Genomic DNA, 13,822 nt, shown 5'->3' on the forward strand with positions numbered 1-13,822 from the left:
TCATCCTCGGTTAGCAAGCAAGGGGTTTTCTCATGAAACGGTTTGCTTTTTTTAAAATGTGCAGGCTTGTTTTCTCTCCCAAGTGATAGTTTACAGAGGACTTAGCATCGTGGTTTACATTTTAAGCCATGAAGAGAGAGGCTTTTCTTCTCACAAATCCCCAGCTGTATAAATGAATAGCATCTGCCATGTACACCATTGAACGCCCTCCCACCTCCCTTTTAGTCGTTTAAGCGTTTGCCTGCAAGATTTAAGGTTCAATCTTCACGCAACACACATACTGCACTCTCAAGCATTGTGCTGTGCTTGCTCGACGTGGGAAAGTGCTTTGTATCCCGGCTGATATCCACATCTGGCTTCAATTTTACCAGCTGAAGATCTCTGCATTGGTTGAGGCATTGCATTATCTGTCATTTGTTAATGACTTACCATTCAAAGACGCCGCTTATCTTTCCACGGGCCAAAAATAGCAAGACAGTTTGTGGGATTGTCTTACATTTAGAATCAAATCCAAATGGTGGTTGTAAAAGCGAAATGGGGTGTGAAATGGAGAGAGTGGCATAACACAGAACTGTATGGCTTAGTGGCACACAAAGTTTCTACTTCTAGAGTGTTTTATTTGTCCCTTTTATAATTTTTGCTCATAAGTTGGCTATTTTCCAGTTATTGCATTAAAACATTGAAATCAGAAATTATTTTATGCAAAAGTATTCTTTCACCTTGAACTTCTTTACATTTTAACCTTCGGTGTCATTCATGTAATACACCAACACAAAAGTAGTACATCATTGGGGAAATGCATGATTTTCAATTTTAAATAAAATACACTGTAGCCAATTTTCTGCTGAAGGCAAGTTGCATCCTAACTAATAAACAGGTGTATAATTTAATCCCAGTGCAGATATAGCTGTGGATGGAATGGACATTAGTAAATTACCAAGATACACATGAGAGTAAAGTCAGGAGTAAAGTTGTGGAGATGCTTAAATCACAGTTGTGGGATAAGACAATATTCCAAACATCTTACAGAGCACTGCTGCAAAGCAGAAAAGTCGGAATAAGAATGACCCTGAACATGCAGCCAGAGCTAATGTAATGGTTTAAATTATTGTATATTTAGTTGTTAGTTTGGATCAAAATCCAACTGAGAATCTGTTTCCAGATTTTGAAATTGCTCTTCACACATGCTGTCCAAGAAATCTGACATTTATTTTGCTTTTATTAAGCCTTTTTCAAAGACTGCATACAAGAAAAAATACAAATGTATATTATATTGCTTTAAAGTCTCCCAATGTAGTAAAGTTAACGGTCGTCCTTAATAACAAATCTTTTTTTCCCCATTGTTCCAATGTCCTTCCAGGTAAGCTCGGTGGCCAGGACTCCTTCGAGAGCATCGATAGCTTTGAAAGCTGCGACCGACTGACCCAGTCGTGGAGCAGCCAGTCCTCATTCAGCAGCCTGCAGCGGGTACCATCCTATGACAGCTTTGACTCGGAAGACTACCCCACTGCCTTGCATGGCCACAAGCCCAAGGGCACCTTCAAAGACTACGTGAGGGAGCGCTCTGACCTCAGCAAGGATAAGCCCGTCATCCCAGCGGCAGCGCTGGCAGGATACACAGGTAAGGCGACCAGAAGTCAAACATCAAATGGGACAATTTCATTGCTTGAAAAAATTTTCGGGGACACTTGGAAAGTGAAGCTTCAAACTAGAGTGTTTAGAAAATGACACAAAAATAATTAAATTTTTCAATTAAAATTATAGCTTTATAGGTAGTGCCTTTATGCCATCTCCAGACTTCAAGTGAGAAAAGCTGTTGCTCCTTTTAGTTTCACTGCACAGCTGTAACACACTTGTTGATGCTCTGCAAAAGTCCCACGTGTGGGAGTTTTGTATTTGCACCACTTTTAGAATAGAAAAAGAGAAACAGCTTTTACCCAAGTTGCCCAAGTTACGCAGATCAAAGAAAACAAAATAGATTTTGCTCCTGCCTCCTCCTCCTTCTTCTTTGCTCTCTATTTTTCTTTCTCACCCTCTTGTTCTGCCTTCACTTCTCATCTACCTGATTGGTATCTGCAGCCCGCATCTAAACCTATTTTTCCAGGTCGTCCTAGCAACGGTGGTGAAAAAAAAAAAGAAATTATGCCTGCCCTTGCTCGTAGCACTACAGCAAAATTATCTCTTCATCTTATTGAGGCATCTTCGCACTCATACATGCTCGAAAAAGCTGCTTGACGTACGCTCTTCAGGTTCACCAAGATGTTGAGATACTCGCAAACCTCTAAAGCAAATGCACTATTTCTGCATCTGTTTCAGGTTTTGGTTTAAATTCTGCTGCTGTTGCCTTGAATTGTTAACCTGATGTGTGTGGCAAGATAAATGTTTTATCATTGTTTTTGTTTGGAGCTGTCATTGGGTTGATTTAATCTCAATGTTGATTTCATAATACCTGAGGAGAAGTCTTGAACCGGTTTTCTCATTTGTTCCTCTGTAAAGCAAAATTTTGAAGACTGTTGATAGCTTGCAGTGCCGACACTGCACCGGGACTTTTTCAGTCTTGCTTAAAATTATAGTCACAAGAGTGCACCACTGTTTGTAATAAAAAAAGGGAAAATCCCAGCAAATTTTTCTAACGTCACAAACAATACATACATGAGATCTCATTAGACGGACCCAAAGTCGGTATGCACAAGTTAATTCTTCATGTGCATGGTTATTAGTTCAAAAGCCACTTGTGGAACAATGAGTCATTCATTTGTAATGATGCTGGAAAGATCTTCTAATGGATTTATAATCAAATAACAAAGAGAAGATGCAGCTCCTCTAGAACCATTAGAGTCCCACGTTGCTCCCTGCACCCTTTTTGACTAAAATGGCAAACTGCTAAAAAAAAAAAAACCTTTGCAAAAGGGTTTGGCTTTTTTGGCATAATCACTTGTCTTTACAAAAAGTACAATTAACAAAATAATTGTTGCTAAAATATTTGTCATGCAGGTTCTGTTTCAGGTGCAATGTGTAGTAGTGTCATTTCAACCTGAAGAAAAAAGCTTTCATCAGCTTTATAGTAGAATGCAAGGTGAAAGTACATTCAACAATCAACTGCTTTAGAGATGCCTGCTCAGCAATTTTCTGGCAGCAACCAAGTTAGTTTAGAAATCTCCACTTGCTGAAGTTCAAATAAGGTGTCAGAAATGAGATTTAGTCAATTTGAATTTGACAGAGTTGTTTGTCTCAGAGAACCTGGTCTGAGAATTTTACAAACTACTGATTTACTGAAATTTTCATGCAGAATCATCTCTGATTTGCAGAGCACGGTCCAAAAAAGGGGACATTTTAACTGAACTGAAATTGTGTGGAATGCATTGTTTTTGCCAGAGCTGAACATTATTTAAAAACCACAAGCTACCTGAGTATTGATGATGATCATCTCCATCCCTTTCTGACCACAATGCACACATAATCCTGTCGCAATAAGAAGTAAATCAATTTAACGCATGATAAATTAAAACTCAATAATTTCCATTTGCATGATTTATTGTTTTTCTCTTTCTCTCTCTCTATCTACTAGCTCTTTTTTCAACGATACTTTTGTTTACAGACTTCATGATTTCTTTTATTTGTTGCTTCTGTTGTTTTGTTTATTTATTTTTGATATTAAAAATGTCTTCCAGTGTTAAATGTTCATTAGAATTTAAAGTTTATTGATCTTTGGGAATATGTCCTTGCATTATTATGCCATTACCATTATATGACTTGAAAATTGTTAATTGTTTACCACAATAACTTCCGGGACAATTTATCGTCCAGTAAATTTTGTTTATCATTACAGGCCTATGCACACGTCATTGAATGAATGATTCTAACTCCAGCAGGACAACACACCTTGTCTAAAATCTCAGATCATTTTTAAAATAGTTACTTGAACCTTGCAATGACTTCACCATAATCAGATTACCTAGACGAGAGGTTTTCAAATCTGGTGTCCCTGGTCCAACACACCTGAATCAAATAGCTGAATCAACTCCTCAATGTGCAGTCAAGTTCTCCAGAGTTCTGTTAATGTCCTTAAAGCAGAGACACGTCTAAAAGTTGCAGGACACCAGACGTTGAGGCCCAGATTTGAAGACCCCATCTATTACAGCATCTTTGAGATGTGGTGGAACAAGATATTTGCATCATGAATGTGCAGAGGGCAAATATGCAGTAACTGCATGATGCTGTCATGTCCATATGATTTTTACCTATTAAAGTCACTTTGTGTATAATATTCATGGTGCAGTAGATCATCTTCTTCTGTAAAGAAATAGGAAGAAATATTACCATGGCATGCTTTGGAGATGGATGAAGTTAAATCTACCAATGTGGAATGTATGTTTGCGTGTAGATCTGTGTGCGTATCCAGGCAAGATGGAGGATGTAAAAAAACAAAAAGCAAGGCAGATGAGTTAGAAAAAATAGAAAATATAAAGAAAATTGAAGCTTAAATTTAGATTAAACAAGCTTAGAAACATTTCCAAAACAGCGTTTATGATAACTCGACAAGTTGCTCTGCATGGTTTCCTGTCCCGATGTGACAGGTGACACTTAAAGCGAGGACAGGGAGTCAGATAAGGCGGCTGAGTGATAAGTGAAGCTCCAGTTGTCATCTTTGCAGGTTTCCTGTGAGAGCTTGTTATTTACACCTCTGTCTACTCTAACACCAGGCAGCTTTAAAAACTGCTAAACCCTCAAAATTGTAATACTGATAATATGTGGATCTTTTTCTTTCTCTGCTGAAAGACACTTTTTTTTCTTGCAATAAATTAATAGGACATTTAATTAAACAATGAATTAGTCTTGCTAATAGTTTTACTAATAACCAAAAATGACATTAGTAAAAAGCTCCATTCGTCTATCAGTGTTCCTGTTTCTGTCTTAGCTGCAAAAATTTAACCCCTTAACTGTCGGCCGCAAAACGCTTTCATGTTTGTTACTGGGTCCATGAGGACACTGGCGTCCTCATGACATTTAAGAGGGTTTCAAGGCATATGTGGTATACCATGAATTGCATGCTAAAGATTGCTGCAAATGAAAGCCTATACCCTTTTGCCACAGTGTATGCTTTTTCAATGAAGCTCTTTGTACATGAAGAGAGCAACATATTTTTGGAAACTTTTTTTTTTTTTAAATGGATCGCCTCTGAAAGCACAGCAGGCTTGTATCACCCATGTATGTGGGCTGACTTTAGCTCAATTTTGAACATTTTGGGCCTGAAAGACAGAGACTGTTGCAAAGAAGCCACTTTCTAAAACCAAAGTGGCTGTTTGTTCTGCACCCTCTTCAGTCCCAGCAGGAGTTTTATAAAAAGCTCCACGAAATGCCATTTCAAGCTTTCGGCCCACGCGTCTGTTTCACTGAAAGCTTTGGTTTTGTGTTGTGTAAGGGCACATACGGTTTTTTTTCTTAGGCACTCGCGAGTCACAGAGAGTGAGACAGATAGGTGAGTATAGCTAAACTGCTGAGGACGGCGCATGCTGCACAGGCAGGTGTGATTTCAACATGCGAGCCTCAAAAGTGGGCGCGTTCTTCTATGTGAAGAAAACCACACGATCAAAGTGTAGCGCAGTGAATCTAGTTCATAGACAAAACCTTTTTTTTATCCTCTTTGATCTGCCTTTCCACCTTTTTCCATCAAGTGATACAAACTTTTGTATTAGTGTTTAAAATATGTTTTATTGGGTTACTATTTTAGTCCTTTTTCTTAAAAAATACAACCATATTGTAGTATACATGAGGCTTTGGAGCTGTTCTCTTCTTGAGGCACTGGTTGTAAGTCGTTAGATGTGCTGCAGAAGCCCAGAGGCAGCGCCTCTTTTTTAAAATGATGATTTCATCAGTAAGGAACTCATACAGACACAGACTCTAGATTCACATACTGTACGCTGTACTGGCAGACAAGGGAATACATGATGAATGAGACTGTTGTATTTAGGAGGACATTTGGTTCCACTGCTTTCCTTCAGCCTGACCCAGATCAGAAGGTTTACTTTGTCCCTCTTCAGACCTAAGTGAATAATTGGCATGAATATTTAACAGTTTCATATTTAGGACTGGACCGTGTTACGTGTGGCATTCTGGTTGACCTTAAAATCTGTTTTTTTTTTCTTTCCTGGTGAGTGTATCTTGTACTGCAGTAAGTTGCGAAATCTCTGAAAGCAAGTTATACCTACAACTGTTCCTTAAGACCTTGGTTTGTATGCAGCATTACCATTCTATGGATGCAGGGCATTATTATCTATACTGCAGAGTTTTAATAACTTAAACCAGTTGGTAAACTTCAGAACTTGGCAATGTTCCCTTAAGCCAGATCTCCTTTGGCCTGAGCTAACACTTACCTCAGTAATTCCTCACACCAGCCAGCATCAGCACAAACAATGCCTTCTCTCCAAGTAAGCTGCCTAAACAAAACGCCTCCTTCAAACATGCTCTCACATCTGTTCCACAGGCAGTGGCCCCATCCAGCTGTGGCAGTTTCTCCTGGAGTTGCTGACCGACAAGTCCTGCCAGTCCTTCATCAGCTGGACAGGCGACGGCTGGGAGTTTAAGCTCTCTGACCCAGATGAGGTGAGAGGCTGTGACCCTGTTGGTCACTGGCACACGAGATGGGAGGTCCTAAGTGTTTGGCCAGATGAAAAAGATATCTTCTTTGTGAAAACAGTTCCCTATTGTTTCTGACTTCAGTAATTATGTAGCATGGTATTTAGGCTGGTCTACCATGAGTATATACTATTTAAATACAGTATATACTGTACTTTATAGTACCTGGCAAAAGTTCTTTTTCATGTTTTGTCACATGACAATTCCAGTTAAATCAACTGGATTTAACTGGGATTTTATGACAGACCTACACAAAACTCTACATATTTGTAAACTGGAAGGGATCATGCATAGTTTTCAAAATTATTAACAAAAACCCAATCCCAAGACATTATGTGATATATCTGCCTGTAAGCTAGACTTTTTGCAGCCAGTCTATTTTCCCTTAGTTCTGCCAATCTTCCCATTAACTCCAACCAGCTTCCTCTCTCACGTTAGAAAAAATGACACCCTTAGGATTATGCTACCACTCCACAAGATACCCAACAGGGTGGTTTCTTTAGGGCTATGCAGTATTGTTTTTCTGTAACTTACTGCATTTCTAACTTTGGTTTTATGTGACCAGAGAGAGTTTTTCCATATTTTGCTATTCTGGACAACTGATAAGTGCTCTACCAGCTTTTCTCTAATTAATGTTTCCTTTCCTTTGCCAGCTTAGATAGACAGCCATGTTAAATTACATACAACTGGGCTGTACTGTATGTACTAGGGAGTTTACTAGTTAAGGTCGTTATTTACCCTGTAACATATTTATGGTTATCACAATAAAAAATACAGCTCTGGAAAAAATTAATAGACCACTTTAAATGATCAGTTTTTATGATTTTACTTTTTATAAGTATATTTCTGAGTAAAATTGACCTTGTTCTTTTATTCTGTGAACCACTGACAACATGTCTCTGAAATTCCAAGCAAAAATTTAGTATTTATTTGCAGAAAAAATTAAATGGTTATAATGATGAAAAGATGCAGTGCCACAAATAATGTAAAAACAAAACAAGTTTATATTAATTTAGCGCCAACAATACTAAGGAAGAGTTCAGAAATCAATACTTGGTGGAATAACCATAAGGTTTTCAATGGGGTTCAGTGCAATGATCTCTTTTTTTTTCCAGCTTCTAGTAATTTTACTGGTAAAAAGCAATTGAGAACAGTATGTAGTTTTTCTTCCATTTTACAATGATGTGCTACATTGTGTTGATCTATCATATAAAATCTTTATCAAATACAGAGACTTGTGATTGTAAGGTAGCAAAATCTGAACTTTTTTTTACATAAGTCATTTTAATTTTTATTTTTATTTTGATGTGCTCTTTCGTTCTCTCTGTGCAGGTTGCCCGGAGGTGGGGCAAAAGGAAAAACAAACCCAAGATGAATTATGAGAAACTGAGCCGTGGCCTGCGCTATTATTATGACAAGAATATCATCCACAAGACATCTGGGAAGCGCTATGTCTACCGCTTTGTCTGTGACTTGAAAAGCTTGCTGGGCTACACACCCGAAGAGCTGCACACAATGTTGGACGTAAAGCCTGATACAGACGAGTGAAAGCAGAACTGGTGAAAAGAGCAAAAACAAACTTAGGACAAAAGTTGAGCTACTGGGACTGAGGCTCATAAAGTTGTCTTAACTGTTTGATAAGAGTTGGTTATCCATTTTTCTGGGGGGACCGAAAAGTTTTTAATGACTCGGTGTGGTCTTTGTTGGATTTGAGCTCCAGTCTTTGAGACCACGTTTCAAAAGGAAGGCAGAAGCCAAAAAAAACCTGTATTCACAACCTGTTGGAATTGACGAGTGTGCATGAATGTGTGAGTGAGTGTGGGATTGTGCGCGCATCTGACATAATACTGGTATTATTTAGCAGCTCAAGGTAAATGAGATGCTACTGGGTAGAATTATCAGGTTATCTTGTGTTCTGTTTAAGTAGCAAAGAGGGGGAGGCGAGAGCTCTGCGATACAAGGTGTGAATGAACGAAGTCGAGAAGGAGCCTTTTTAAAGTAACTTGTTTCATTTTTGAGGTAAGCAACAAGCAGGTGAAAGGTTTCTGCTGAGATAACAGTTGCCAAAATGTCAAAACTGAACTGATATTTACAACCATTATCACTGTTTCTCTCCTGCAAGGAGAGTGTTTTCAGCAAGGACCAAAAAAGTGTAATGTAGGATTTGATGTTTGAGGACCATATGCTTGTGCCAGTATTATATTGTTAGAGCACCCAATTTAAGTCCACCAGTCCGATTACTGGGCAGAGTATTTTTGTCTTTAAGTGTTTCAAATTAGACTTCATCATTGAATGCCAAGTTACACTGTTCTGTTCTCATGGAGCCCATAGCAGAAATGTGCCGATTTGAGTCAGACAACACTATAGACACACTGGCCCTGTGCTCTGTCAGGTTTGAAGAGCCTGTTGAAGATTACTCATACCCAAAGAGGTCTGCAAGACAACCGAAAGAAGCCGTTACTTTTGAAACTGACGCTTTCACCTTTATGTACATGTCGACATCTTGTTAGGGACACATTCTGTGACTGAAACGTATGCATTTTTGCATAATGCCTCCAGTATTAGCAAACTGTAGACAATCTATGTGGGGAGAATCAGTAGACGTTGGTGCAAATTAGATGAACAATCTTGTCAGTTCACTGTCCACATCAACCAATCATTTTAATGATGTTTTAATGGTCCTGTCTGTCTGTCCTGTAAAAGTTATTATAGTGATTGGCGGGTTTTTACATAACCATAAGAATGTCAAATGTGGGTCAATTTTTTTGTTATGCAGAACATTTTGTCCATAAGAAAGTAACTAGGGTAGTGTGATGGTATAATGAAAGAAAACAGAAAGGTAATAGACAAATGTGGACTTTAGAGAAAGGGAACCTGTTTGTTATGAATGAAGGTCATGGAAAGAAGTATATGGATAGTGCAGGTGAATTATCACTTAGACAACAGAAAGGACACAAGCTGATTTGTGTGGCTCTTGCATGGCTGATGGCAGACTATTCAGATTGTAGTTTATGTGCGTTTTTATCAATGATCAAAATAATATATGTCTCAGAGAGTGTCGTATTCTAAGAGCACATTTATAACAATTCACTGGTTACATTTTAGGCAAATTGGCAGCGGTTTCCTCCCCAAACAATGGGAACAGTGTCGGTACACTGGGAAATGCCAAAGTTGAATATTATCCTAAAATACTATGTTATTGTTTACAGTGGCTGAATGTTACCCATATGGATGAAAATAGCTTTAGAGATGTCTATTTGTACAGATTGTATTTCATAATGCTTTACTGAGACCCGGATTACACAAATAATCAGGAGACAAAGCAGGAATAATAACCAAAACTCATGTGAGGTCTTTTGGCTACGGTGCTTTGGGTGTCTACAACGTTTGACACAGAGCAGAAATTTCTCATGTATTTGGAAAGTGTTGTCTTTTATCTTTATTTTTTATTATTTTTATATTTGTTAAGCAGACAGTTTTTGGACAAAGTCTTTGCCATTCCGGGTTTCCCCACTGAGTGCAGAGAAGAGATGCTGTATTTGTTCTTCTTGTCTAACTGGTAAAAAGCTCCATCGATATCAAGCACTGACTCTCAAACCTGTGTTGCTTTTACAACAGAGAATTGGATCCTAAAAATGTATTAAACTGCACTGTATGTTATTTTCTTTCTACATGTCGTTTCAAAACAGTGTTTATTATTTTGTGTTTTTTTTTTTGTTTTTTTTTTTTGCCATGATGTTCATAACAAAGGACAACTTTAATGCCTATAATGTTAATATTTTTTTAAAAATGTGTTTTGTCAGGAACCATTCTGTTGTTCAATGTGGGAGACTACAATCTACTGCAGGACTTGTGTTAGCAGTGACAAGAACATACACACCAATATTTTGTGGACATATGCATATCTCAAAATGGATTTTAGAAGGAAAGCCTTATTGTTTTTTAATGGATGTTATTCTTTTCTGTATATTTTATAGTGTCTTTGTATTTTTGTTATGAGATCATTTTTATTGTATTTAGTTCACAAACATTTGAATATTTTTCAATAATTTATATTTTATAAAAGACGAGAGACGCAGACAGCTGGTGCTTTCATGGGAATTTAAAGGTAGCGCAGGACAAAAATAATGTAGCGGATTTTATTTCCAATTGTCTGTTTTGTTTTTTTGTTCTTTTTTATATCGAAAATAGTCCTGTCTGCTTGAGGAAAAAAAGGCTGATGCTGGCCCATCAATGATTTCTGCTGGAAAGGTTTTATAAACTGTAGCTTCTATTTCTAAAATGTACTTAATGTACTTCAAAATGTTATAAAATATATGTGAAGAAAGACTTTAGCATTCTGTGTGGTGTGTTATTTAATTTATTCATCATTCATCTTGCATAGGCAAGGTTTGGAACTTTGCGATCAGGTATTTTTTGGGGAATGAGATTATTTTGACATATGCTGTATCTACATTATCTTACATATAGTATGTAAGTGTGTGTATTTGAAAACGATCTTGTAAGTTTTAGTTTTGAATCAATTTATGGTGCATCAACTTTAAGATAATATCAAATAGGGCCCTGGGCAACTCAGTTGATGAAGTCATGTGCAGAGGCTGTAGTCCTTGATGTGATTGTTATTCCTGGCTTCAGGCCATTTAATGCACGTCTCACCCTTCTTTCTCCTCCTGATTTACTGACTACTGGCCAGTCCAAAGGTAGACTTCCAGGCTGAACAACAGCTGTTGTTCCCCATCAGTAATATCCAAGGCACCTGCTAAGATCCAATTTATTTTCTTTGAGAGAGGTGGCACAACAATATGATTATGGATGAAAATAAGGAGACCTCATCAATTTTATTATACTGGTTTAGTGGGGACAAGCTGATGGACCAAAGGTCCCTTTAACTGGTGTTTCTTTTTTTTAAATTGTATAGTTTCACATCAGTGTCTCTAAAAATCTTAAATAAGATGAAGTTGTTAGCTTTGTTGCTTGTTACCTTTTTTGAAAAGTGTTTGAAAACTCACTAAATATACAGACTTTGTCACTAAGTTGGCAATTCTTCACTTTGTGCTACCCACAAATCTGGCAGTTGTGTTCGATGGGTTTGGTGTCTTCATGACATTAAAAATGCCTTTTCTTAAGCTATTCTTGTTCAAACTCATTAGTATTTTAGAAATATATTCACTTTTTCTTCTCTATCCATTTCAATTTATTTTGTGATGGTTGTACTTGTTTGCAGATACAGTATATCAGATATCTGTCAGATATATCCATTATAAATTTTAACATTCGAGGTTCCAACTAGAACATATCATTGTAACAAGAAGCACAACAGTAATAACTTGAACCAGCTGAAGCTGTGGCTCCAGAGTTCTGTAGGACGATTTTGAAACATAAGCCGACCACAGAGTGTCCCAGTTTTAACAAGTGTTTCTTACGTGTTGATAAGGTCATGTAAAAAATGAAACCGACACATTGGGACTCATTCATGTTCTAGCAACCCCTCATATAAATTCCACCAAAGATAGAAAACATGCAGAGCCATGGTCTGCTGCCTCAGACTGCACAGATGTTTTGGCCCTTCTGCAGCCGAGTAGAAACACATTAGAATAGTCGAGATTCAGATCACCGTATCTTTATTATGAATGAAAAAGACAAAGCAGAGTCAATATTTTAAAGACTAAGATATGTGTTTAGTTAAAGACAAGTTCACATACTTCAGAAAATATATTAATTAATTCAGTATTCTATGTGTGTATGTATATTAGAACAACAGTGTTGCCTTCATTCCCAATATTCTCTTCTCAGTTCTTTTCTTGGCTGAGGGCACGCTGAGGTTACCAGGTGGTTCTTCTCCTATTCCACCTCCTCGCTCTGACTGGGCTGATGATTGAAACCAGACATAACTGTTGGGCAGGTTTTAAAATACCCTTCCAGACAGTGCAAGCTCTAACAGTCCATTGTGATACCACTCATGCCCACCAGCTCCACATCCAAACACAGATTCAAAGCTGGGTCATGAAGAATCCACATCCCCACCCTGTCTGCTTTTGTAACCGCGCTTAAATCTTCCACCAATTTAACAAGAGCTTTAAGACGGAGGGCTGCAAAGAGCAGAGGAAGTCTAAGCAGAAAGTGAGAACAGTCACAACTGACAGTCACAGAAAAATTACAGATAACACCTTGAGCTCCGTCCAAAAGGATCCTCCTCCATGTTCATCCATCCACAGACCTCCGGATGGCTGACTGCATCTTGTTTGTCAGATTTCAAAGTTAAATATTTAGTGAAAGGGTCTTCCCAAGTTATGTATGTTTTCTGTATGTATAGCACCACTGGAACAGACAAAACCTACTGTAACCATATTGTAAAGGAATACAGGTTAAAATTCAGGGCCTTACACTCTTATTCAGGGAACAGGAGTACATCTATTTTCACTGCCTTAAATTACTATCCTACTCATCAAAAGACTATCTTTGTGACGCACAAGAGACAAAGTCTGTGGTTCCATTACGCAGACATGTTGTGAAATATGGACAACGTGTCTCAGAAGGCCCTTAAGGAGGGTAGGGTCAATGTAGACTCCAGTGATGTCAGGGGATTAAGAGTTTGGTTTAGCATTACTCTCAAATATGTACAGAGTTTGAAAGGAGCAAATAATCTGTTTTTTTTTCTTCATGTTTATTAACTAGACACATTTCTGTAATCTGACTTCAAAACCTACATCCATTGAGTTTTCATACACTCCATTAGCACTTTTTTATTCACCAAATAAAATAGAATTTGAGTGAAGAAAAACGTATTGGATTGAATTGAATTGAATTGAACTGAATTGAAAAAATGCACTTTATACCATGTTAACTGAAAACTCCTTGGTTAGGAAACCGGCATATTTAACAAAATAGCAGTTCCCTTAATAAAACTAATGTATAATGGTGTTGTTGACTTGCCCCAATTTCTGTCAAACCAAATATTATGTCTGGAATTAAGGTATGCATCAGAGGTGTTTTGCTCTCATTGAAATTGAGGTCAGGTTTGAAAATAATAAATGTTTAATGAGGAGCTGGTTTCAATGTTTTTGTGGCAATCCATCATATAACGTTATAATTATAGTTTTTTTTTTTATTATTCTAACTGGAAATAATAGTAGCATATTAAATGCAAATCTGACCCACTTGTTTGGGTTCCTAGGTCAGAAGTGGG

At 37.6% G+C, this 13,822-nt stretch overlaps 1 protein-coding gene across 5 annotated transcripts in view; it reads left to right on the forward strand.

The window, feature by feature from the left end:
• ets1 (v-ets avian erythroblastosis virus E26 oncogene homolog 1) overlaps window positions 1-10,970 on the forward strand; it is a 42,883-nt gene extending 31,913 nt beyond the window's left edge. For 3 of the 5 annotated variants that reach the window (XM_032545148.1, XM_032545147.1, XM_032545152.1), the window contains 3 exons: window positions 1,361-1,621; window positions 6,485-6,603; window positions 7,969-8,184. In XM_032545148.1, coding sequence (XP_032401039.1) covers window positions 1,361-1,621; window positions 6,485-6,603; window positions 7,969-8,184 — 596 coding nt within the window. Of the gene's footprint in view, window positions 1-1,360; window positions 1,622-6,484; window positions 6,604-7,968 lie in introns of all 5 variants that reach the window. The other 2 variants (XM_032545150.1, XM_032545149.1) reach the window with 1 other exon arrangement.
• Window positions 10,971-13,822: the final 2,852 nt, after the last annotated feature.

The sequence above is a fragment of the Xiphophorus hellerii genome, chromosome 18, assembly GCF_003331165.1.
Source record: "Xiphophorus hellerii strain 12219 chromosome 18, Xiphophorus_hellerii-4.1, whole genome shotgun sequence".
Taxonomy (NCBI): Eukaryota; Metazoa; Chordata; class Actinopteri; order Cyprinodontiformes; family Poeciliidae; genus Xiphophorus; species Xiphophorus hellerii.